This window comes from Neovison vison, chromosome 8 (genome assembly GCF_020171115.1).
Source record: "Neovison vison isolate M4711 chromosome 8, ASM_NN_V1, whole genome shotgun sequence".
Classification (NCBI taxonomy): domain Eukaryota; kingdom Metazoa; phylum Chordata; class Mammalia; order Carnivora; family Mustelidae; genus Neogale; species Neogale vison.
The window spans coordinates 35076340-35103552 of record NC_058098.1 but is presented as its reverse complement, the minus strand read 5'-3'; the positions used below and the strand labels follow the sequence as shown (position 1 = coordinate 35103552).

The 27213-nt window shown below is 41.6% G+C and overlaps 1 protein-coding gene across 1 annotated transcript in view; it reads left to right on the top strand.

Annotated features, from left to right (window-relative positions):
• PAK5 (p21 (RAC1) activated kinase 5) overlaps nucleotides 1-26466 on the top strand; it is a 320810-nt gene extending 294344 nt beyond the window's left edge. Inside the window, exons 5-10 of the mRNA XM_044263442.1 lie at nucleotides 1811-2302; nucleotides 4425-4558; nucleotides 8492-8618; nucleotides 20527-20652; nucleotides 22295-22429; nucleotides 24265-26466. Coding sequence (XP_044119377.1) covers nucleotides 1811-2302; nucleotides 4425-4558; nucleotides 8492-8618; nucleotides 20527-20652; nucleotides 22295-22429; nucleotides 24265-24420 — 1170 coding nt within the window. The 3' untranslated portion in view covers nucleotides 24421-26466. The remainder of the gene's footprint in view (nucleotides 1-1810; nucleotides 2303-4424; nucleotides 4559-8491; nucleotides 8619-20526; nucleotides 20653-22294; nucleotides 22430-24264) is intronic.
• The last annotated feature ends 747 nt before the right edge of the window (nucleotides 26467-27213 follow it).

Sequence of the window (27213 nt, the reverse complement as noted above, 5' to 3'; positions counted from 1 at the left end):
TATTTTCCCTTTTACCTATACCTGCTAGGTGATGTGTATGGCCCTTACTCCCCTCTAGTATATGAGTTCAAAGGCATGGGGAAAGCATTCTACCCCCGAGATTTCTCACTGAAGCCTAACATCCTTTAATGACAGATGGTATCTTTTATTCCTAAAAAACAAAATAGGGTCCAAACACCAAATAACACCTTGGATAAGGCACATTTTAACTAAAACTTCCTGTGCTTCACCTGAGTGGAGAAGGTCCTTTCCTAGGAGCAGTGGGTACAGTTGGTGCCCCAACCTTTTCCCTTCATACATCTATTGTTTCTGTCTGCCAACACTGCTTTTCTTTGTCTAAGGTGGTAGTTCTCTGCCAAGAGCAATTTTGCCCATATTTTGGGGACATTTGGCAACGTCTGAAGCAATGTGTTTGGTCCTAACTGGCAGAAGTGGCTGCTACTGGCATCTAGTGGGTAGAGTCCAGGGATGATGCTGAACATCCAGGACACACAGGGATGTCACCCACATCAGAGAATTATCTGGACCCCAGAATTAATGGTACCAATATTGAGAAATTCTGTCACTACCCACTGGAACCTGCTCAGCCCAGGACATGGGAAGTCAGAAGTGCCAGGAAATTAATATTCATGGAAGTAGGTATTAAACAATGTTTTAAAGGGAGGCAGTTCATAAATACCTCAGCTCTTGGCCCCTCAGATGGGACAGCTCCAAGGTACATGCTTAGAGTGGATGCTTACCTGGTGGAATTCAGTTCCAGTTGCTTGACTGGTGATGTGCTGTGTGTGTTAGGGTTCACCAGAGAGATAACCAGTAAGGGGATGTGTATGTGTACACAGAGTCTCTCCTCTGGGGATGACATCAATCCTTCCACTAAAAGCCTTCAACTGATGGGATGCAGCCTACCCTCATTATGGAGGACAATCTGCTTTGCTCAAAATCTACTGATTTAAATGTTAAGCACATCTTTAAAAAGTAAATAAATAATTTCACTGTAATATCTAGACTAGTTTTTGACCAAATAACCAGATGCCATAGCCTCGCCAAGATAACACATAAAAATTAGCCATCACACTTAATGACTCACCCTTCATTGGTTTTCCCCTTCTGTGTCTTCACTTCATAACTCCTGGAATCACTTTCCACTACTTGCATTTAAATTCAGGCCTCACAGGGGCGACTGGGTGGCTCAGTGGATTAAGCCGCTGCCTTCAGCTCAGGTCATGATCTCAGGGTCCTGGGATCGAGTCCCGCATCGGGCTCTCTGCTCAGCAGGGAGCCTGCTTCCTCCTCTCTCTCTCTGCCTGCCTCTCTGCCTACTTGTAATCTCTCTCTGTCAAATAAATAAATAAAATCTTTAAAAAAAAAAAAGAGGAAATTCAGGCCTCACAGTCTTCTTCTGGGGTTTTTTTTTTTTAAGATTTTATTTTATTTTATTTTTTATTCATTTGACAGGGAGAATACAAGCAGAGGGAGCAGTAGAGGGAGAACTTGATGCAGGACTTGATTCTAGGACCTTGGGATCATGACCTGAGCCGAAGGCTGATGCTTAATCACTTAAATAACTGAGCTACCCAGGCATCCATGCTTCTGGATTTTTAGTAGGGAAAGGAGAAAAGAGTGGCTGGATGGGGAGGTTGTAGGGTAGGTAAAGGGTCTAGAAGCAAGAGCAAGCTTGGACCTCACAAGGCAAGCATCACCCACAACCATCTGGAGTATGGTGCTCTTCAGTCAGGCCAGCTGTGGCTTGGCTCACTGTGGCATTCAGATCTAGCATGTAAATCCTCTCCATCTGTGTCTGTCTTCCCAGGTGGATTACGATCGAGCACAGATGGTCCTCAGCCCTCCGCTGTCAGGGTCTGACACCTACCCCAGGGGCCCCGCCAAACTACCTCAAAGTCAAAGCAAAGCAGGCTATTCCTCAAGCAGCCACCAGTACCCATCTGGGTACCACAAGGCCACCCTGTACCACCACCCCTCCCTGCAGACCAGTTCCCAGTACATCTCCACGGCTTCTTACCTGAGCTCCCTGAGTATCTCATCCAGCACCTACCCCCCACCCAGCTGGGGCTCCTCTTCAGACCAGCAGCCCTCCAGGGTGTCCCACGAACAGTTTCGGGCTGCTCTACAGCTGGTGGTAAGCCCAGGAGACCCCAGGGAATATTTGGACAACTTTATCAAGATCGGAGAAGGGTCAACCGGCATCGTGTGCATTGCAACCGAGAAACATACAGGGAAACAAGTCGCCGTGAAGAAGATGGACCTCCGGAAGCAACAGAGGCGAGAACTGCTTTTTAATGAGGTAGTTGGTGTGTTCGAATCACTCTTTCTCTCCTATTTAACATTTACTTCCCATTTCAAAAATATTACCTGTAGGGTTCAGGACCTCAGAAAGCACTGAAAATATAAATACAAAGATCACGCTCCCATAATCCTTTCTTCTGGTCTTTGTCTCTGCGGGTATGGTTCTCTAAAGTGCTTCATATGGATCAGCCACCATGACCTTGGCTTGATTCAAACAACCAACCTGTGAGACAGAAAGATGCTACCGCCATGGCCACGATGAAATTTGGACTCAGATAGGTGAAGTGGCTAGCCCAGGGTCACACAGCAGGTCAATGGCATAGCTGGGATTTGAATTCTAGCAGATTCCAAAGACTCGTGTTACACTATCCACATGGGTGTATATACATGTTTGTGATACCATGTTTGCCCTTTCTAGCCATTTTTTTTTTTCCTAAATCTCAGTAAACAGAGGTTAGTTTACCAGTGGATTACCACTCTTTCGGAACTTTAAGATACATGCAATAATGAATTCTTCCTGTAGAGAATAGCGAAAATACAGAAAATGTCCCATAATCTCACAACCAAGAAATAGCCTACATTAATATTTCTGGATTTCCTTTCTGTATTTTTTTCTCTTTAGAGAAAGTAATATACAATACCAGCTCCCAGAAAGTTCTTAACAGTGAGGACCCTCACTGATGGTCCTATCTCATTCTCCCTAACACTGGATACTTGTCAAATTATCTCTGATAATCTGATAGACATGAGTAAATCTTCCTGCTCTAATTAACACTATTATTACTAGTGAGGGTGAAATTACTTGTATATGTTTTTAGACCATTTTTGTTTTATTAAACCCTATGTCATTTGCACGCTTTCCAATTAGGGTGGTAACATTTGTCTTATTGATAAGTGAGAGCTCTTGATATATTAAGGAATTAACCCTTTTCTATGTGTTTGTTGAACATATTTTTCCAGTTTATTTGCCTTTTACACTTATTACTGGAAAGTTCTAAAATGCACATAGGAGGAAAAACATGAATACCTATGTCTAGGGACATAAAATATTTTGGAGTAATATTCCTCTATTGATTTTATGAGCCTTTAGGGAAGAGAGATGAGCTTCCATGGATGGAAAATCTAGGTCTTAAAGATAGCAAGTCAGGATTCCAATGTTAGATAATATGTCAGTCTCTAGCAAAGGATGGACCACACACATATCCTAAAAGACATATAAAAATGCAATCAAGAATGACTTTGGATTCCTCTTCTATGGAGGCTCACATGAAGCCACATATGGCTTCAACCCCCATGGGTGTTCATTTTCTCATTATGTTCCACATCGCAGAGAGAGCCCCAGGTGAGTGGGCATCAGCTTGTCACTTCCACAACACCGATTTCTGGAACTTATTTCCAAATCACAGTGCCAGAACAGCCAGGACAACATAATGTAGATAATTTTGTAATTTATTAATTAACATTAAATCTGAAAATGTCACCAGAAGCAGCCGCGGGTCAACGATTCTTGAAAGCTCTCTGGTAAGTTCAAGTAAGCCTTGTATATGCCTGAGTCATGTTTGCTTTTACCTTCAAGACCTGTCCTTTGTATTCGACCCAAACCTCTCTCACACTCAACCCAGACCTCCTCCCAAGATGTTAAGTTAGCCTCATGTGGTCCTACTCCTACTGTTCATTTCATTCACTTGTGAAGACCTACTCTTCATTTGCCAATTAGAGTTGGTGACTTTTGCCAGGTTAAACAATGGTAGAGTATGAACAGTACATTCTAAAGGAGACCCTTAGGAATATCTGTTCATACCCTCCCCCCCAATGCAAACAGTCAACAAAACTCCCTTTTCTAAGTACAAACCTTGCCAGGGTTCTCCCTGTTTTCACTTTCATTATCCCCAAACCTAGCGTCTGGTTGCACTATCATTTTCTCTGAATTGACTAACTGGATTCCTTTCATTATTGCTAGCTACCCTCAATCCTGTCTTTTTGTCTATTGTAGACTCCTGAATAAATCCCCCCATCAATATTTCTTAATCAGTTATACTCACAGCACAGTTGGGGCCACAAGAGAACAGAAAGCCAAATCTCACCATCACAAGTCAAAAAGCATCTTTCCATTTGCCCAGGTTGTGATAATGAGGGATTACCACCATGACAACGTGGTTGACATGTACAACAGCTACCTTGTCGGCGATGAGCTCTGGGTGGTCATGGAATTTCTAGAAGGCGGTGCCTTGACAGACATTGTCACTCATACCAGGTATGTCTCTTCATTCTCCAGACAAATAATTCCAAATGCTTATTATTTCTTATGCAGGGTAAGCCCTCAACAACTCTTTTTACAAACTCTTTATAAATTGGAAGCCCTTTGAAGTCAGGGAGTATGACGACCCTTTTTCTTTAAATTCCCTAAATGCCTATTGTAATATCACGTATGTTTAGTTCATTCATTCAGTTAACATTCTCCTTGTCCTCCAGAAGTTCATTAACACCTAATGATTTTAAGTCAGCAAACTGATGAAAAAGGACTTTTGGTGCCAAACAATAGAATTTCCCATTCTTAGGTATTTTGCTAAAACTGAATTTTATTCTGAGTGGCTATGCTATTGCTCTGTAGTAATACCACCAAGGGTACCTGAGTGAGGAAGAGGCAGATGGAAGATGAGTCATAAGAAACCTTACATAGTTGAAATTCTTTGATTCTGTTTTTAAATAGTCTTGCAAGTAACAATGGTTAATTATCATTATTACCTCTGCTACTTGCTTCCCTGATTTGTCACTTGTGGTCATTGAATTAAGTGTGTCTTGATCACCTTTTATGTGCCAGGCTCTTTCCTGGGTGCTGGGGACGCAAAAGATACAATTAAAGTTTCAAATATATTCCTTCAAGGATGTCACAGGTTAGAAATAAATATATTATAATATCTGAGCAGTAGTAGAAAGATATATTGAAGCAGCAAAGAATACCTGAGTATCTCTAACAGGGAAAATAAAGAAAGATTTCCAATGTAAGGGGTTAACCAGGATGAGTTTTGAGAGTTGCATAGGAGTTTGCTAAGAAAGCAAGTGGGAGGAAATGGGCATTGAAGGCAGACAAAATATGTGCTAAGACAGTGTTCTTCAGATTTTAATATGCATACAAATTACTGTGGGTCTTAGTAAAATGCAGATCCATTCAATAGAAGAGGGCATGAGATTCTACTCTAACAAGCTCCCAGATGACGCCAATCCTCCATGTTCATGGACCACAATGGAGAAGCGAGGTTCTAAGGAACAGACATATTAAAAACAAACAAACAAACAAATGTTACATTTGGGAAACTTTATAAATTTGCTCTTGGTAGTAAATAACGCTCCAAAGGGATAAGAGATGATTGTCAAGAAGGAAAGGCACAGGATGTTAGCTGATATCACCGAAATGGTGGCTAAACTGTAAGTGAATCTAGGTGAAAAATAGGGGGCAAGCAAGGTAGCAAGAAGGTATTGAGGGACACTGTGAGGGATAGAATATGCTGTTTCTCCCTAAAATCAGGCAGTGTTTCAATCATGACCTTCTACAGCTCTCAGTCTCAGTAGACCACCTAAAAACAAAAGAACATAAGGGAAGACACTGAAGGTTTATCACCAAAATTTCAGATGGCAGATCCCTGTTGGTAAACCCATAGGACCCAACCCTCCCCAAAGTGCATAAGATCATCTTAACTTATAGGAACAAATATACTGAAGAAACCTAAGCTTAAGACAAATGTGACTTGCATCTAAAGAAATTAATAAAAATATATACAGAGGAGAGGATTTTTTTTTCCTGCCCCAAAAAACTTCAGATAACTACACATGTCTCTCCAGAGCTCTCCCTTTTGTCACGGTTTTTTTCAGTTTTTATTGTGTGTCAGTGGGATCCACTTAAGAGTTAGCCTCTCTAGAATCCATTGTGTTCTCTAATCCTCTCCATCCAGTTTTGTCAATAATTTCCTGTTGAAGGCAGAGAGCTCCAGGGAGTGGAGAGAAGTTGTATGTCAAGGAACTCTTGAATATTTAGAACTTGAAATCCTTTGAATCTTGAGTTTAGAATTTAATTCTTGAGTTATTTGGAGAGATTTTCCTATAGTAGATATTCAATAAAGGCTTTACTGAATGATTGATTGATTAATAAAATAACCCCTTGCTACTCAAAGTGTGGTCTGGAGAATAGCAGTATCAGCATCACTTAGAAGCTTGTTAGCAACGCAGAATCTCGGGCTCTACCCGGACTGACCATACACAAGGTAGCCAGGTACTCGGGCATTTCCTATGGTTACCAATGTTTTAGCCCTACCTAGCATCTTGTTAAATTACATCCTACTGATTTCCAGCAACAGAGGGTTCTAGAAGGCAAGGGAAAGTGCCGAACACTTCAAACATTAACTCCTGTAACCTCTAAGAAACAGAGCCAGTACTGAGGCATCTTTAATTCCAGTTCAGGCTTCCTCTCTGCAGAAGTAGGAAAGTGCAGTCTTTCTTCAGTGGGCCTTATACATTTCAAAGCCACTGAATTCAGAATCAGTACTATTTGTCACATATGCCAATTAAAGGTGATTTTTTTAGTCACTGATAGGGGCTCAGATTCCATTAACTTTTGTTGTTGCTGACCTATAAACTATCTTAATGTCTGCTTCAAATAACTGGAATCCCATGAAATCCTAGAAAAATCAATTTTATTAAAAAAGGTGATTCCTGCTTCTGAATTATTTTTAAGGTATATTTGAGCTCATCCCTGCTGATGATGCTCTAAGTCTCCGAGGGCTCTATGGTGGGCAGACATGGGAGTTGTTAGCCATTTTTTTCACAATCCAGCACAATGACCAACCCATTCACACAAAACCAAGAGCACAGAAGTCTCTCAGACAAGAACATTTTCTTCTTGCCTGCCTTAGTAGGAGAATGAGGCATTGCTGGAAGAAGCGTCTTCAAAGAGAAAGGGTACCCATTCTCTTTACACCTTTGACCTCCTAATTGACCACCTCCTTGGATTTTACTTTGGAACTCTTAATTTTACTCAGACATGGTTTGCTGGCATCAATAAGACTGACATATATTCAGGGTCATCCATTTCCTTGTCCTGCTGAGTTATGAGTTCCCTGGGGTGATTTTCCAAGGCTGTCCTTGAATTTGGACTCTCGTCAGTTACACCCTCTGTCTCTCCTGACAGTCTCCTCTGTTAGCATGACTGTTGTAAGGAGCTCTTTCACATTCGCTATCTGCCTTGAGCCTCACACTGTTGCTGTGAGAGGGAAGTTTTATACCCAGATGAGTTAGGCCTCTGGGGCTTGTTTTGATGGTACTGATGTCCAAGTAATTCTTCCCACATAGGTTCTTCATGGCTGAAAATCCATTCATATGAGTTGCATATGATACAGTGGGGACATTGGAAAAGCATGGGTCTGAACTTAAGAAGAGGTGGGGCTGCATTCATAATCTGGTCACTTTCTTAACTGGGTTAACTTGGGCAGGTCACTTGACCTCAGTCTCTTCTGAAGCCAGAACCCTTCTTCAGAAGGGTGCAGCCATGAAATGTGGGAGCACATATCCAACACTGTGCTTGCCTTTCTCATTCCTAAGGTCAGTTTCTTCAAGAATCATCCAGTCACGCTTAGTTATTAGTAACTAAGTCCAGTTTCCTTCTTAATGAACCTAGGGCAACAGGAATCTTCAGCTCCTGGAGGCAGAGGATCTTAGTGATCCAAAGACCATGTTGTCCAAGTCCAGCTTTAAAGGGAACTGTTGGTGTCCTCATTTCCAAGATGAGGAGAAAATAGACCTGAGGAAGTTAAAAAACCTTGCTCAAGGTCACCTATCAGGCATACTTGGAACCTTGGCTCTATGCAGTGCAGTCTCTCTGTAGAACCCTGGAGGTTTATCAATACCTAAGAAATTACCCATGAGAGTCTAAGGAAGTACATTTGCATTAATGACCCAAAAGCCAGAAAATAAACCAATTTCTTTGGCTTATATTTGGCCTCTGTCATCCTCATTGCCAAACCTTAGGTTCTAGGAGTCAGATCCCAAGACTTCTTTGTGCTTGCCTGTAGATTTTCCAGACATGGGCTAGAGAGCATAGACTGGTTCACTAGACCCCAAGGGAGCTGACTCTCTTGATCATTTCAAAGATGTTCTCAAACCTGTCTTTGCTCCTTAAATGTTATTTCCTTTCCAGAATGAATGAAGAACAGATAGCTACCGTCTGTCTATCAGTTCTAAGAGCTCTCTCCTACCTTCACAATCAAGGAGTGATTCACAGGGACATAAAGAGTGACTCCATCCTCCTGACAAGTGATGGCCGGGTAAGACTTCCTGTTTGGCGTCTCCATAGTTTAGCTTGCCACTTTGTCTGTCATGGGCATTATCCCCCTAAGAGCCCTTTCGTCTCCCTGGTCACAGTCACCCACTGCCCTTCCCAACAAGCTTACCAAAAAGGAAATTACCATCCTTTGTGTCATCCTATTAGTCAGGATTATCTGTGATCTGAATTTGATGGATGACTTCCTACTTTAACAATGAGTGTAGGAAGGGATAGAAACTATGGAAATTTCTTTCCATTTTCTTCTATGTTCTTATTTTTGTTGGAGGAAAAGAGATGACTTTTCTGGGGTTTTGTCCACCCTTTCTGTCTGCAGTATCTCTCAGAGTTCCTGCAGGAAAGAGAAGGCAAACTCCAATGGACAGCTCGAGGAGAGTTTAATAAAGGTGTGGGCAGATGTAGACAAGTCCAAAGGAGGAGTACATGATGATTCATGTGGCATTCTAGAATAGTGTGCCACTCTTACTGCCTCATGCCTGAGGAGGGGAAGCCAGGAACTGGCTACTGGAATTTGAAAACAAAGATTATTATAAGAAGAGGGATGCCTGGCAGGAACTCTGATCTTCAGTGGAAGACAAGCCACAGTGGAGCTGCATGATGGGAGCTGGGAGGATCAGTATCTGAACTCCCTCCGTTCTTTCCTTCCAGTGTCCTATTGGTACTTCCCATTGGTCGAACCCAATCAGAAGCCATCAGTGGGGTCAACACAGGTTGGCATCCCAGGGCTCAGAGGGGAGGAGAATAGATCTGGAAAGGCAAACAAAAGATATCCATCACCCCAACTTATCCCTAGGCCCAGACTGCTGCATTTCCTATCCCCACAGCCAGCTCAAGGGAATCTGCGGAAACTCATCAGCCACACCAGGCTACAAAGAATATAGACTACAGTAGCCAAGGAAAGAATGAGTTGGCATTTCAAAGCAGTCTTAGTTAGACGGTAGAGTTTTGAAGCATAGATTTTTATCATCTAGGCCCTTTTAATCTCCTAGAAACTCCCACCACAGGTAATGGCACTGGTGTGCAGGGAGCCAGTTGTCCCATTAGTACACCTGTCCTTTACAACCCAGCAATCTCAGCCATCTGGGAAATGTTCACATCACAGCAGAACTGCCCAGGAACAATCAGAGGGCAGCTAAAAGAAATTCTTCCCAACACTTCAGCTTTTTTTCTGCTTTAAAGAGATTGTCAGTTCTACTGTGGAAAATTCAGGAAATTCAGAAAAGTATAAAAGACAAAATAAAGATCACCCTTAATGCATTTCCCATTCTCCCCATATTTCCCTGTACATGTACTTGCAAACTTGGGATTATTTTTAATGGGTAGTTTAAGTCCTGCTTTTTGCATTACTCAGGCTGATTTTTTTTTAGAAAGAGGGTATAGGAGGGTGCATTAGTCAGTTCTTGCTACGTAACAAACCACTCTATACTCAGTGGCTTAAAAGGACAATCACGTATTTGCTCACAGTTCTGTGAGTCAGCATTTGGACTGTCCTTTGCTGGAACAGCTTATCTCTACTCCATGGCCATCAGCTGAGCTCACTTTTGCATTTGTGGTCAGCCTTCTGTTGATGGTCTCATTCATTTTCCCAGAGCTTTGTCATTGGTCCCCCATCTCCCAGAAGATTCTCCCAGGCTTATCCCCATGGTGCCTATGGCAAGGTTACTCAGATCAGCAAGAGAGGCAAGCTCCATGGCATGCTTTTGAACCCTATCCTTATATCTTGTTTGCTAATGTCCCTTTTGGCCAAAGTGAGTTACACAGCCAAGCCTAGATGCAAGGGATGGGAAAATGGATTCCACCTCTTGATGAGAGAAGATGCAGAGTCACATTGCAAAGGGATGTAGGTATAGGGAGGGGAAGGATATGTGGCCATGTTGCACAATTTCCTAAAGTGTGGGGGAGCTGTGAGAAAAGGTCTGGGACCTTCCCCTGGCCTGAGTCAAGAGAGTACTTAAGCAAGGTTCCATGACTTTGGAACATAATTCACAAAGCACTGAACTGGTCCACAAATGGGTCCTGGGGACTGATGCTTACAGGAAAAAAAGAAAAAGAAAAAAGCAGAGTGGTTTCAAGGCAGGCTTTTCCCCTTCCTAGAGATTGAGGACAAAAGCTTTCTTGCTACAAGCACATGTCAGATGGCAATATCAGACATGAGACTAAGATATTTTATTGTTTAATCAGCTCAAAGATCTCCCCTTCCCACAGTACACAGGTTATTAAAATCATTCAGTGTCATTCTCGAGGGCAGAACCTATGCTCCACACACTTCCTGAATTTCCATGTACCCAGCAAAGAGCTCCCAAGGACTGGCACATGGTGAATGCTTTTAGCCTTACTGGTTTGTTCACTCACTCCTTCCATAAATATTCCCTAAATGTCTACTGCTTTCCAGAGACAGTTGTAGGTCCTAAGGATAAACACAGCAAAACCACTACTTTCATTAAGCTTATTTGGGGCATGAAGGTGGGATAAATACACAAAGTCACTCTAGACAGGTGGTGATAAGCACTAAGTTTTCCATAATTAATTTAAGCAGAGTAAGAATATGGTAGAAAGTGATAGAGGATGGGATCAGAAAAGGCCCCTCTGAGGTGGTGATGCTACAGCAGAGACTGTGTGGGTCCTATGGCTGTCAGGGTTGAGAATGTTCCAGAAGAGGGAGCAAGCAGCATGTTGAGTAGATCCTATGGGTCTCAGGTATGTGGCCCAGAGTATGCTCTTTCACATTTCAGAACAACATACCATGTTGATTCCATTGGGCTTCTTCAGTTTCTATAGAGAAAGGAAACTTTTTTTTTTTTTTTGAGAATGCGAGTGAAGACATAATGTGACCACTTCAAGATTTGTACTAATTTATTTGTACCAATTTATTAGAGTCTGAAGTTTTATATTGGAGAACGCACCCTCAATTTTTTATTGTCATTGTAACAAATCACTCCAACACTTGGGGTCTTAAAAGTCATTTAGGATTTTTACATGGCTCTGAGGATTGGCTGGGCTCAGCTAGCCAGGACCACTCTGACTTGTAGTTAGATGATGCATCTGGAAGTCTTCCTCACTTACACGTGCTGGCTGGGGGCTGGGCACTCAGCTGAGCTGTCATCCAGAAGACCCATGATGTGACCTCTCCATATGGCCTTCCTCTCAACATGGATGCTGGATTCCAAGAGCAAGGGTCCTAAGAAAACAAGGTTTATGACATAACCTTGAAGTCCCATAACACCACATCCACTGTACTTTCAGCTCTTCCAGTTCAGGAGGAGGGAATGTAAAACCCTCCTCGGTGGGAAGAGGATTGACTCCTGTCGTCAAAGGAGCTCATGGGCTGGGGCATAATACTGCTGGCTTTTTCTGGAAAATGTTATCTGTCACACAAGCTATAATGAGTTTTCTTGTTGTTGAGAGATGTGCAGCATCATTAACCCTTAGAGAAATACAAATTAAAACTAGCAGATATCACTTCACATCTATCCGAATGGCTAAAGTGAAAAGTAGCGATAATACCACTTATCCACACACTACTGGTGGGAGTGTGGAACAGTACAGCCCCTCTGAAACATGAGTCCTTTCAGTATATGTGCTGCCGAAGCGAGCACAACATGAGTCCTTTCAGAACTAAAAATTGCATGTGACCAGTAATTGCCTTCTTAGACATATATTCCAGAAACATGGAAACTTAAAACTTGCACATATATGTTTGTAGCAGTTTCATTTATTATAGCTTGGACCTAGAAACTACCTGAGTGTCCTTCCAAGGGTTAGTGGTTACACAAACTGTGATGTGTTTATACCATGGAACACCAGGCAAAAACAAAAACAAAAACAAAGAAGAAGAAACCAGTGATACAAGTAAGCACTTAGATGAAGGAATTGTGCTGAGTGGGAAAAGCCAATCTCAAAAAGATACATGTCACATATTTCCATTTATATAACATTTGTGAAATAGCATAATTATAGAAATGCAGGGAAGATTAGTGGTTGCAGGGGTGAAAGACTGCAGGGTGACTGTAAAGGGGTAGCCCGAGGAGTCTTATGGTGATGGAACAATTGAGTACCGTTTTTTAAATTAATTTATTTATTTTAGAGAGCATGTGAAAGCAAGGGGAGAGACAGAAGAAGAGAGAGAGAATCTCAAGTGGACTCCCCACTGAGTGCAAAGCCAGATACACAGCTCAGTCTTACAACCCTGAGATCATGACCTGAGCTAAAATCGAGAGTTGGATGCTTAACCAACTGAGACACCCATATGTCCCAAGGGGCAATTGGGTACCTTTACGGTGTTGTTGGTTACTCAAGGCTACAATTGCAATTGCAAAGTATATACACACACTTAAACACTACATACATAAATGAGTTCATGTACAAATGAGCTCCATATGAATAAACCTGAACAATGTCTATGGGATGTACTAACATCAGTTTCTTGGTGTTGATATTGTACTATAGTTTTACAAGAGGCCAACATTAGGAAGGACTGGGTACACATTGCTTTGCAACTTCCTATGGATCTACAGTTATTTTAAAATAAAAAACTAAAAGAGACAGTGAATTGCTTACGTTTTTTTCAAAGGATAAATTTCTGGGGTGCCTGGGTAACTTCAGTGGTTAAGCATCTGACTCTCGATCTCAGGGTCATGAGTTAGTTTGAGCCCAACACTGGGCTTCATGCTGGAGGTGGACCCTACTTTAAAAAGAAAAAAAAAAAAAAGGATACATCCTTTGTGGCCTCTAAAAAAGACTAGAAGGGAAATTGTGATCAGAGTAAATTGTTCACTGTTTGTCTATGATATAAATGATAGCTAATGAGTCACTAATTTGTGTTAAGCAGGGGGATATGGTATTTGGAGTTTGAAAGGGAAAATAAATAGCATATCACAGGTGGCTGCAAGAATTACATGAAATAATTTGTGTAAAACCATCAAAAGTAAACCAGGTCCAACACAGAAGCTCAAAAAGTGTGATCCCCCCACCCTGGAACTTAAGGGTGGAATAAATTCATTTACAATTGTTTTTTGGCCCAAGGCTTACATTTGAGATATGATACTTAGGAGCCACTTCACAGGAATTGATTTAACTTTTATCAAATTCACCAGCTAGAATGGAATTCAAACCCCTGACCTATTAAGCCCAGTGCCTATTTTGAAAAGGGACATATACAGTGATTTTTATAGTCCCCCCCCCTTTTTTTAACTAAAAATTTATTGCCACAATTTAAGAATCAGGAGATGTCACAGAAAATTTCAGATTCCCATCTTCCTTTAAAAAAAAAAAAGTGTCTGACAATGCTTGCCTGCCTTCACACATGGCAGTCCCGGTGGTGGTGTGCTTAGGGTGACTGGCATTTAAGCCGATGCTGTTGCTGCCGCATCTTCACCAGACTTTCTCAACTTGCTCCCCCTCCCAGTGCCACCCCTAGCATCTCTTTTCCTGGAAACTTTCTCCAGTCTCTGTGGTCTGATGTCCCAGTCCAGAACAGGCTAGAAATTCCAGGAAATTAACATTCACCCTCCCTTGGGGCAGCCCAGGATCACCTGATGGAAGCTGGGGTATAAACACCCCAGCTGCCTTGCCCTTGGGTAGACATGTTCTACCCAGTCTCACGGACTTCCTTGTCAGGAGTAAGCTCTGGTTCCCACATTGCTGGGGACTGGCTGCCTTCCCTGCCCACTTCACTACCAGTGTTTCATGTATCTCCCCAATAAATGACTTGCGCTGATTCCTTGTCTTGTGATGTGCTCAGAGGGAGAGGGGACTAAACCAACGTACTGCACAGGTGCAGTGTAATGTGTGTGCACCCTCTTCTTTCACAGGATTGCAAACCAAGGTAAAGGATAGCTATGGGGCCATAGAAGGCAACTAGGGCCTTGATACTGTTCCACACCCCCTTTCCTGGGCCCTGACAGCCAGGAAGGACAGTGTCTCTTCACCAAAGACATGTACCCCTAGCTTTTCATAGTCTCCACCTGGCCTGTTAAATTTGTCTTTTGTCACCTTTAGGCATTTGAGTGTCTTTGTGTCTCGAATACATAGAGTTCTACAGTTAGAAGAAGACCTGAAGATTATCTCCCAGAAGCTTTTCATAAATGAAGAGAGACGTGAGCATATTACACAGCATGCGTAAATTGATTCCTTTACCACAGCATCTGAGATATTCCCAGACTCTAGGCCTCTTCCTTTCCCTGCAAGAAGCACAGACTGAGAAGTCAAGAGACTGGGTCTGAGTCCTCCTCTCTATTGTCTTCCTGTTGTTGTACAGTCTTGGGCAAGTTCCCACCCTGTCCCACTCTGTCAAACGGCAGAGAACTGGCTGAGGCCTCCATACTGATCCAGCTTAGGTGCTCTGATGCCCTCCCTCTCCTCTTCAGTTTAGCAGTTGAAGAAGTGGGTCCAAAACTGGAGACCCCTTCATCAGTCTGGCCCCTTCTAGTACCTCTCTCCACTCCTTTGTCCCGGATCATTGCTCTTAAAACAAATTTAAGAACTATAGCAAGCATGAAAACCAATGGGGTCTTTGGCTTAAAGACAAATTCCTGAGTCTACTCACCAGAGATTCTGATTCCAGGCAGCCTGGGTGATACCCAAAATCCTGCATCCCTTTCAAGTTCCCAGAAAATGCCAGTGCTACCCACTTTGAGTATCACTGCCTTAAAAGAAGCACCCAGAAACCAGGCACAAATGGATCCATCTTTTTGCCTTAGCAAAAACCTGGAGCAGAAGCATGAATTCTTCAGTGTAGGCAGTTTACAAAATGAGGGTTTTACCCTCTCTCTAAAACCTGTAGCTATTTTGTGGGTAGACTCTCCCTGCCTTGTCCTCCTCCAGCCATGGTTTTGTGCAACCCCTGATTCCTAGCCAGGACCAGCTGAGATGACTAGGATTTCAGCTTTAAAGAGCAGCTTTGAGCCCTAAGCTCTAGTTTCTCCTCTGGCCCCTGGGGAAGAAGCTGCATCACCTCCTTTTAAGGGGCTAGCGGTGTGCTAGCTGCAATTCTCTTAGCCTAGCTGCATTAGTGAGACAAAGCATTTCCTAGTCCACCATGTTGTACCTTCTACGTGAAATAAGGCTCAGCTTAGAGTCTGTGTGATTTGCTTTGAAGATCTGCCTATGGTGCTTTATTGTACTCATTATTTGAGTTCTCATTATCCACTTGCAGATTGGTTTGGATGAGTATTGTGTGCAATTATGTTCTTCTAGAGAATTGTCTCTTTTATGTCCTTGGATGAGTAAAAAATTCACGTAAAAGGGCTTTCACGTCTACAGCGGAGGAACAGACCTAGCTTCCTGTGTTGAGTTTCAGTTTCTCAGCTTACATATTGTCAGGGAGATAATTATTAGTCTGGCAGATTTAGGGTCTTTTTTTCTGTCTGGAAAAAGGAAGCCGCACCAGAGGTATTGACATTAAAAACTGCCAATGTCAAAATGCTGATGCATTCACCTGCTTAGTTCAGGTTTTTTAAAACATTTTTTTAAAAAATTTGTTCCTCCCCCACTGTCTGCATAGTAGGGTTACGAATTTACTCACATTAAACTTTGGAAATAACCACACACATGCACACACAATTATAGTTTATCTGTTTCTTAAAACTGATCTAGACTTCTTCACAAAGCTCTACTGACTAAAACAAACAAACAAAGGCAACTCTTAATTTAATCTATTAAATTCAGTCTACTTAAGTAAACATTGTCTATTAAAGTTCAGCCACGTTATGGCAAGCCTTAACTGATAGCTTTAGAACCTCAGACTTTCAGATTTGGCCACCATCTACTTCCTCTTCTCATTTCCCACCCCTCTCTTTCTCAAGGAGTCTGGGAGAATAAGGGACAAATGTGGCTTCTGAGAACTCAAGGGGACAGATGTAAGACTCATCTTCTTGTTCCTCTTTGGTCCCTGCATTGGCATAACTGGCCTCTTCTGCTACCAGAACTGGTGACCACTCGTCCCACAGCTCTGGGCTTTTCAAAAGAGTGCCTCTGCTGCATGTCACAACTCCAGCCTTTTGTTTCAAGTCTTGAAAGCCATCCTGAGGCTCCTCATGTCAACCACAGGCCTGTGCCAGGCATTTTTCCATTCCTTCATTGAGATCTGGAGGATCTTCTGGAACCCTGCACAAAAGACAGAGACCATGGAAGCCAATAGCACTGCCTCAAGTTCACTGCCACCCACTCTGTTGTGCCATCTCTCCCAGAGGCCACACTGGGCATAGCTACAGCTAATATTCAGCAAGCATTCATTAGTATGTCTATACCCATGATTAAAATATTGCAATATATTCATGCTGTGGGTTAATAGCCACTGTTTCAAGTCATAGGAGTATCCCCCATTACAACAGCTCTTTACTGGGGTGCCCTTACCTCATTAAAGATGGTAAAGTGCATAGGATAATTCCAGGACACAGCTCAACTTCATTTCTAGACTCTGATTGATCTAGATGATTCTGGTTATTAAATATTTTTAATATTACCTCTGAACACAGATGCATGTAGCTGTTCCTCACCCTTGTTTGTTTGGGTTGTATGCTACTCAGGCATTTCTGAAGGTCACTGCCATCTGCTTGGGGTGCTGGAAGTGAAGTATAATAAAGATTTGGGACCTAAATCAAATGACTTCTCTTTGTCTTCTGCAAACAATCACAGGCTGAAAGGGATGGACTATAGGCTTTTCACTTCTGAATTGTAGACTTCTTTGACAGTAAAGCAACAAGGATTATGGGCCAGCTACCATGGCCACAGGGCTCTCTTCTTTGTACCACATAGGAAATCTATGATCTGACACATTAGGGTTTGATTCTTGATATGCCAAAGCAATTGAGTAAAGTATCTCTCCATTAAGCCAGTTTTCTCTAGCATTCCATCCGGAACAATTCAATCTCTTCCCACCCCAACCCACACCACCACTAACCTGGGCCTGATTAGAGAGGAGATTATGAACAAGGAAATAGAAAAAGATACAATTTCCAAAACACTACCCCCATTTCATCTGTGTTCCAACTTTGAGTCTAGAAGCAGGTGTCTTCAGTAAGTCAGTAATGGTTTCAGAAAGAGTACCAGTGTGTCCTCTACCACACGATTTGCTATCATATGTATGTGTCATTATAAAATAAAATCAATCTAGTACTATGTGTTTTTTGGGTATCTATTTTCCCAGATTTTAAGGAACACAGTGAGGCTTCACAAATGGAGGCAGAGCTTCTGCCTCTGAGGACTTTCATTTCTAGCCAGAGGGACAAAATCAGCATCAGAAAATAGTTCAAGATTGAATGAACATTAAATTCTCTCACATTTAAAGAGGAGAGATCAATATGGGTTCCTGAGAAAAATTCTGGAGTAAGTGAGAAGTGACAAGGGCCTTGAAATATGAATTTCATTTTCTTGACTCAAGAGTTGAATATACCTTACCTCTAGGACTAGGAAGTAGACAGAGATGTTCCCCCAAGTACTAGAATATGCAGTAATTCAAGAAAAGGAAAAATAAAAGGTAAACATCTTGGGAAGGAAGAAATAAAGCTGTCTTTGTTTACAGATGATATGATCACCCATGTAGAAAATTCAAAAGAATTGACAAGAAAAACTAAAACTAATGACAATTATAGCAAGGTTGAAGGATATATGGTTTTAGACCGATGTTTGTCATTTTGCTATATGCTAGCAATGAAAGTGAATTTGAAATTATAAACACAATGCCACTTATACAGACACCCTAAAATATTTAGGTATAAATCTAACAAATCATATACTAGATTTATTTGAGGGAAACTGCATAAGTGTGAATGAAATCAAAGGACTAAATAAATGAAGAGATACTCCATGTTTGTGGATAAGAAGACTCAATATTCCCAAAATGTCATTTCTTCCGAACTCAATCTATAGATTCAGTGCAATCCCAGTCAACATCCAGGCAAATAATTTTGTAGAAATTGACAAACTGATTCTAATGTGTATGGGGAGAGACAAAAGACCAACACAATAGCCAAAACATACTAAAGAAGAACAAAGTCATCCAAGACTACCACTGCCTGACTTTAAGACTTATTAGAAAGCTACAGTTAGTCTACAGCCATACCACCCTGAACACACCCAATCTCGAAAGCTAAGCAGGGTCGGGCCTGGTTAGTACTTGGATGGGAGAAAGCTACAGTCATTGAGACAGTGTAGTATTGGCAAAAGGAAAACAGATGGGCCAATGGCACCCAATAACCCAGAAGTAGACCCACATAAATAGAGTCAACTTATTTCTGACAAGGGAGCAAAGGCAATACAATGGAGCAAAGATGGTCTTTTCAACAAATAGTGCTAGAACAAGTAGACATCCATATCCAAAAAATTAATCCAGACACAGACTTTATACCTTTCATCAAAATTAACTCTATGTGGAAACACAGACTCAATGGAAATACAGGCTGAGAAGGGAGGAGAGAGGTCTGCATTAACAATCCAGCAAGAGCATATAAAGACTAGAGGTGAGGGTTAAGACACAAACCCTCAGAAGCCCAGTCTTTAAGGTACAGGCAGCAAAGAAAGAGCCAGAGAAAAATGTTGAAAAAGTTCAGGGAGTTCTGAAGAGAATTAAGGGAGAACTTGTGCCATAGAGACCATACATTTAATCTATGGAAATTAACCTTCAAACACCCACTCTGAACCGTTGTTTTCTATCACCACCAGGAACCCGAAGCCCCAGTCCTCTTCAGTGAGGCCATCTGAAGTTCACACAAGCCATCATCAACAGGAGTCACAGCCCCCAGAAATAAACTGAATCCTGGTTTTCCAGAGTATATAAACCTGCAGGGAGCCTAATGGTTCTTAAGGATAATCGTAAAAATTCGGTGCAAGGATTTTCAGTTTTGTTTTTGTTTTTTTTTTCTCTCTGATGACATCTAGGATAAATAACGTATATATACATGGGGACATTAGGATGGCCACTTAAACCCCTAGTGACAAAGTGCTAACACCCAGTTTCTACACCCATATTTCTGCCCACATTGACGTTTACATTGGCAAATTCAGTTTGTTATAAGCAAAGGAGGAAAACAAAAAGATGAGCCAATACTTCAAAATGATGTCCCAGCATTCCACATAATAGGGTCTTGCTTTAATTCAAATACAGAAATGGGGTTGATCATTTTAAACCTCTCATGGTACTTAGAAATCTGAATGTGTTCAAAGCAAAACCACCTAAACAGCAGCAGTATGTACAAAACTCACCTTAAGAATAGCAATTTACTGGGGTGTCTGGGGACCTCAGTCATTAAGCATACATCTCTTGATCTCAGCTCAGATCTTAGATCTCAGGGTCGTGAGTTCAAGCCATGTGTTGGGTTCCATGCTAGGCATGGAGCCTACTTAAAAAAGGAAACAAACAAAACCCCAGCAATTTACTTACACTAAACCATCATCTGTACACTAAATTAAAGTTGTGGGTTTGAATTTTAACAAATTTGTCATTTGGAGTATAATTTGTACTTTTTTTTTTTTGGTTCTCCATTTGCAAGTGAACCCTGGTGGAGGATGGGAGATTTCTCCATTAAAATGGATCATGCCTGGGGTGCCTGGGTGACTCAGTGGGTTAAAGCCTCTGCCTTCAGCTCAGGTTATGATCTCAAGGTCCTTGGATCGAGCCCTGCATCGGGCTCTCTGCTCAGTGGCGAGCCTGCTTCCCCTCCTCTCTCTGTCCGCCTCTCTGCCTGCTTGTGATCTCTCTCTCTGTGTCAAATAAATAAATAAAATCTTTTTTTTTAAAAATGGATCTTGCCTTTCCAATAAAATGGTCTGACAACCACCAATTTTTCTAAGGCCTGTTCATGAGACTGTTTTGTTTTAAATTTAAAGCCATGTTTCTCCATCTGGAAGCTGGTATTTTTAGATTGTTAACTTCGTTGCATTCCTTTCCTTTTCAGATAAAGTTATCGGACTTTGGTTTTTGTGCTCAAGTTTCTAAAGAGGTGCCCAAGAGGAAATCACTGGTTGGCACTCCCTACTGGATGGCACCCGAGGTGATTTCTAGGCTACCTTATGGGACAGAGGTAAGGGGGTAGCAGTCATGGGGGGTGGCTGGACAGACTCAAGGATGCAGTGGCTCTGAGAGAGTTAATGACTACAGATCAGGGCGATGATGTTTGACTCCCTATTTGACCCCTATTCACTAGACTTGTCATAGAGTAGGTTGTGGCAGGAAGGGGACTGGCCACCATGGAGGAAATTAGCACAATGTTGATCCAGAGGCATTTATCGAGGTCCTAAGCAGACACTGGGGTAGGGGGAATCACGCAAACTCTGACCCCACCCTCAGTGGCAGGCGTACCCTAAACAGGGCAACACAACTTGAAACGTGGCCAGAAATGCACACATGAGCAGGGTCAGAGACAGCTCTGCAGAATAGAGGTAATATTGGGGGCTGAGCAGTAATGTTTTTCCCCTAGAAAAAAATTATATACAAATATTATAATGCATTTTAAAATAGGGCACAATTTCTGCTTCCCTTGGAAAAGAAGCAATTGCTCATAATCTGTTAAGGGATTAAGGTTTGGGTATGTGAAAATGAGGGGCCAGAAGGAGTGGAGGAAAAGTGTTCTAGAGAGGGAGCACTGTGAGCAAAGCCCTGAGGCACGCAAGTCTCCACACACACGGCAGTAAGGAGCTCGTTCCAGCCGGGCACACAGCGTTTCCACACATTCTGGTGCAGAAGGCGATTCTTAGAGAGGGGAGTATGAAGAGGTGGCATGGACCAGTGAACTAAGGATACCAGCGTAAATGAAGGCAGACTCCGCTCTCTTTCCCTTGTTTGCTTGCCCTTGAATGAGTACTGGACTTGTTTGTCTCACTGTGGTCCCGAGAGCATAAATTCTCAGTGAGGATCACAGCAAGGGTTATAACAGGAATGCAGCTCCCTGATAAGAGGCGTAATGAGCCTGGGACTGGGAAGTGGCTATAACTGGGAACCAATAGCCCAGCTACGGCTTCTCATTGTCCTGACTTCCCATTCTGCACTCAGAAAGAATTGCTTGTCGGCTCTTCCTTTTCTTTTCCCCTGTTCCCTGAAAGTGGTTTTGTAAAGCAGGGTTTTTGTGCACTCTACTTCAAAATGATAACATGTAAAGGAAAGAACCCCAACGTAGGGAAGGAAGAGCTATTTTTAAAAATCAAATTAATAAAAGGTTCAGCATATATCGTGTTGTTGGGCAATGTAGCTTTTTGCAGTTTGTTCTGAGTATGTCAGATGCCTTTTTTTATGGTTTAAATGCAGTTGTCTTCTCTGTGTTCATAACATAAAATTTGAGTGTTTTTCTTATCTGCCCAGATAGGTAACTACCTAATTTAGTAGTCTAAAAAAAAATTCTGAACTCGAGCATGTTAAGATATTCATGTGTACCTAAATGGCAGAATCTTCACTGAAGTTGTCTTTAAAAAGCAAATGAATACACTGTATGTTAGTTAAACTGAATTGAAATAAAATAAAAATAACAATAAAAATAAAGCAAATAAAAACCATCAGCAAAAACTGGGTAACTCGGCACTTCAGTCTGTAAATCTGGGCTATAAGTTTTGGAAGTTTACAAATAGCACCTTAATTTATAAATGGGTATGAATCTGTTGGATCCCCTGGAAACATCCAACATTTCAGAATGTTCTCCTTGCCCGAGATAACCCTTGGATTGTGCCTAACAGGTAGATATCTGGTCCCTCGGGATCATGGTGATAGAAATGATCGATGGCGAACCGCCCTACTTCAATGAGCCTCCCCTCCAGGCCATGCGGAGGATTCGGGACAGTTTACCTCCAAGAGTGAAGGACCTACACAAGGTAAGAAGCACCATCTGTTGCTGAAGCTCAAAGATCATTCTTAGACATTTTTAGTCTCCCTGTAACTTCAAAGACTGGCATTTCATACCTAGGAGTAGATCCTGGTTGATGCATCCGGATTTTGGAATTTCAATCACCTGGATTCAGATCTCTGCTCTTCCTGTTCACTCAATGGTCAAGGGAGTCAGCCTCTCCATCTCGGAAGTTTGTCTGTAAAATGGGTTACAACTGGCTCGTCTAGTGTAGGGTTGGCCAGAAGAATAAATCAGGCACTCCACAAGAACTCCCTTCCTGAGCACCTGTGACATACTGGGGACTGTTTTTATTACTAGGAATATTGCAGCACAAGACCTCAGATTTCTGACTCGTATAGAGCTTGTGTTCTAGTTGGGGAGGCATATGGTAAACCACAAACAGATGAACAAAATAATTTCAGAGACTGATATATGCTACGAAGCAAAGCAAACACTGTAATGCAATGAAGTATGCAGGAGAGAGGATTGGGAACTTGTTTAGGTTGAAGGGTAAAAGAAGCCCTTTCTGGGGACACATCATCTGAACTGGAATATGAATAGAAGGAAGGAGCAAGAGATGCAAAGATCTGGGAGAAGAATATCTGAGGCAGAGGGAACAACAGGTGCAAAGGCCCTATGCCAAGATGGAAATCTTCTGTGGCTGAGCAAAGTGAGCCAGGGGAAAGGGTAAGACATGTCAGGGAGGGGAGCAGGGGCCAGATCACACAGGGCAATGAAGAGTATGGTTAAGGGACCAGTAGGGTCTTTTGTGTTTTCCAAAGATTGCCAAGTAGGTTCAAGCTCAGAAAATAATGATGCTGAGTCAAAGAAACAGCAGTCTGGGAACTGTTTACTGGTTTAGGAGTGGAGGGAAGGGCTTGCTGGGAGGGAGTGGCCATTTCTACAAGGTCATATAAAAAATGAACATACACACACCACTCCTCCCCTCCCCTCTGCCTCATGGCACTGGGAGGAACTGAGTCTGCCTTTTAGGGGAGAATTACCTTCTCCCCTTATCCCTAAAGCTTAGGGAAGAGCCCCTACAGAATCACCCCTATAGTTGTGTAAACTTCCAGGAAAACAGGAAACTGCTTGAATTGAACAGGAGATTAAGAGTTTTACTGCATTGGACTAATTTTAAATAATCTAAAGTGGTTAAAATAGCATGGTATCAAAATAGTCCTACATCCAATGGAAATGGCATGGTGTTCTTCCAAGTCACATACAAGAGCAGTCTTAATCCTAAATCCTAAACACCACCCAAGGTTGTTTTCCAAATAGATAAATAATATGTGGTATAATTTAACAGTGAATACCATACAGCAGTGAGAAGGTTAAAGCTTTTACTGCACACCTCAGGGATGAATCCCATAGACACAACGTTGAGTAAAAGAAGCCAGACAGAGGAGAGCTGACAGTATATAACTCCATCTCTAGAAAGGACAAAAGAGGCAAAATTATGTTACTAGAAGTCAGGACAGTGGTGAACCTTTGGAGGGAGATGAGTATTAACAGGAAGGAGACCCAAAGTAGCCTCCTGGAGTGGTACAAATGTTCTGTGTTGTGGGACTGGAGAGTAAATAGGTATATGTATATATGTGTGTACACACACACACACACACACACCACTGTAAGACATACATTTAATTTGAATGTTTGTAAGATATATTTCCTGCTTCCATAACTTCTTTCTTCTCAAGCTGACTTTCTAGAATTTGCTATTGTTTGATAGGATAACTGGGAAGTGGCTGGAAAACCACTTTGGGGAACTGGGTTGGGTTTCTGTGTTAGTCCTCAGGATGGGATCTTGTATTCTCACAGGTTTCTTCAGTGCTCCGGGGATTCCTAGACCTGATGCTGGTGAGGGAACCCTCCCAAAGAGCCACAGCCCAGGAACTCCTTGGACATCCATTCTTGAAACTGGCAGGTCCGCCATCTTGCATCGTTCCCCTTATGAGACAATACAGACATCACTGAGTAGAGGATTCTACTGGTGGAATCAAGGTGGAAGAGCTAGATGAGGACATGACAATAATTCAGGAGAACATGAGGAACATGAAAAAGGCCTGTGTACTCGAACCAGCTGATCAGTGGGACAATGTGATGACAGGCAGGGTTCAACACACCAGGGCATCTTCTTGTGTCTTAAATCAGGCATCTCTCCACTGACAGCTGGCGTGGTCATTTGGAACACGGCTTTAATAGTCATTATTCTGTTTTTCAGCCCTTCATCCAGCAAATCAGAAGGACTCAGTACAAACTCCGTTACGACATATCCTAGCCACATGCAGGGTAACGCATAGGATTTTCTATATTGAAAGAATAATTTTCTGGCAAAAAAAAAAAAAAGAAAGGAAAACAAAAAGCACTTTTTTCTTAATGGTAGCAGTGTAATGTATTTTGCAATGAATTTGTAATTTTTCTGTACGATAGTTTTGATAATTTATAGTACTTTGATGTCACGTAGCCATAGTATCAGTTGAAGTAATACCTGTTTACTAGCAAGAGTTTGAACAAAGCCTTTCCTACTTTTTTATCCCTTTCAGAGAACCAACGATTCTTTAGGAACTTTGAATACTGAATGATTCTCAATCACCGTCAGCTTTAGTAGAATATCTTTCTTATCTTAACAAGTGTCTTATGTGATGGAGGAAGACTTCAGAGTGATGGTGATGGAGGAGCACATTTCATTTATCCAACCAAAAATAACAAAATTGGAGCCTCAGTAGGCCACCAAGCCACTTCTTGGGATAAAACTTAATCTTTGGAAAATTCAAATTTTCCTTCAAGGCTATTAATTGCAGACCAGTGTTTGCACAGCAGGGTGTTCCCCTTCCCCATGCCCTCTCTCCAGTGGGTGTGATATTACCCCCTCCCCAAGTGTGGCCACATTTCTCACCAAGGAAACAGTTTTCAGTGCTAGGATCATTGGACCCAGTTCCCCAAACTGAATGTTGAAGGAAGACGGAGAATTCCAGTCTCACCAAGGGAAAGGAGAGAGAACAGGGCAAGATGTTTGGTTTTGTTTGTCACTGTTTTGAAAACTCTGTATGCTAGCACACCAAACTCTTGTCTGTATTTACCTTCGTACTGCAGTATTAATTGCTATTGTTCCTGTATTGTGCTGGAAGTCAGAACTGACTTTAGAGGATGAATTAGGAAAGGGGTATTTTACCAGGTGTGTTCTGACTTCAGTTGTGACCCTGTTATAATGTGTTTCCGACATAGGGAAGTTGTGCTGCTGACTAGATCTTCTTGAATGTTGATAAAAATGAATGACTACTACAATACATTTTGTGTTGCTTGTTGGATGAATTTGCATGTTAACTGTAGGCCAATATAGATTTGCCTTTAAAAACTCTGGAAGAGCTACATAGTCATCATTAGTTTCTATTAATTATGCATCAGAAAAAAAAAAAAAGCCATTTGTTACCAAACTGGAAAACCAGAGGCTTTTCTTAATGACTTCAACATACTGTAACAAATAGGAATTTAAATTTGTGAAAATTCTCTGGTTGCTCTAAGCATAATTAAGAATTTTTGTAATGAATAGGTTGCTAATTATTTATTATAGCTAAAAAGGAAAAAAAAGGCATAAAATGACCTTCTACAGATTAGATTTTTGTTTCATAAAACACAACAAATCAATGTTTTATGTAAAATATTAAAATATTAATATAAAATATATGAATAAAAATCTAAATCCAGAAAATGGCCGTCCTAAAAGTTTATGGAACAGATTATATTAATTAAACCAGGACTATGTAGAAGTAGAAAGAAAAAGAAAATCTTTTTTTAACCAGAACAAATATTAAAAACCATTGCAGAAAATTGTGGATTTTGGATTCCAAACATTTTCAATAGTGTAATGGAAATTTTTCTGTAATTTTCTTATCACTGGGTATTTTATAAATATTCATTGAGTTTAACAAAAGTTACTGTAGCTTAAAAGGTTTTGTGAGCACTAACTATTGGCAGAAACTGCACTTGCAAATAAAAATAAATGTTTGCCTTTTTCCCAAATGTTATTAGAAAATCCAATGACTTCCGGAATTTGTTTTCTTGAATAATCAAGAATGCTTTCTCTGTGATCTTGGGGAATGCAAATGAGTAAGAATAAAGTTAGAATGTAGCATCATGATGACATGAACAGAAGATAAATATTCCCATCCCTAGAGATCTCATACAGTGGAAGACTGGTAAAGATACCACAACTGAGAAAAAAAATTACTGAAGTCTGGAAGGCCACATGCAAGGAAAGCCAGATTCATGACTAAAGACTTCCACTCGCTACTTCTCTTTTTCAGAGATGCTGAACTGATCTGAAGACTTTTACCAACAAAAGACATAAAGATGAGATTATTCTGAATTAGAGCAGGTGTAGTAAACACTCTCTAGTAGACAGAAAGACAGTGTTGGGTGTCTCCTTTTCTTTGGGGGACCAGGGAGGCATTAACACTTAGCCCATGATGTTGAGAAGGACGCTTGCATATAGAAAGTTCATTGCTTGGGGCGCCTGGGTGGCTCAGTTAAGCAACCAATTTTTTTTAATTTATTTTTTATTTATTTTCAGCATAACAGTATTCATTATTTTTGCACCACACCCAGTGTTCCATGCAATCCGTGCCCTCTATAATACCCACCACCTGGTACCCCAACCTCCCACCCCCACCCCTTCAAACCCCTCAGATTGTTTTTCAGAGTCCATAGTATCTCATGGTTCACCTCCCCTTCCAATTTCCCCCAACTCCCTTCTCCTCTCTAACGCCC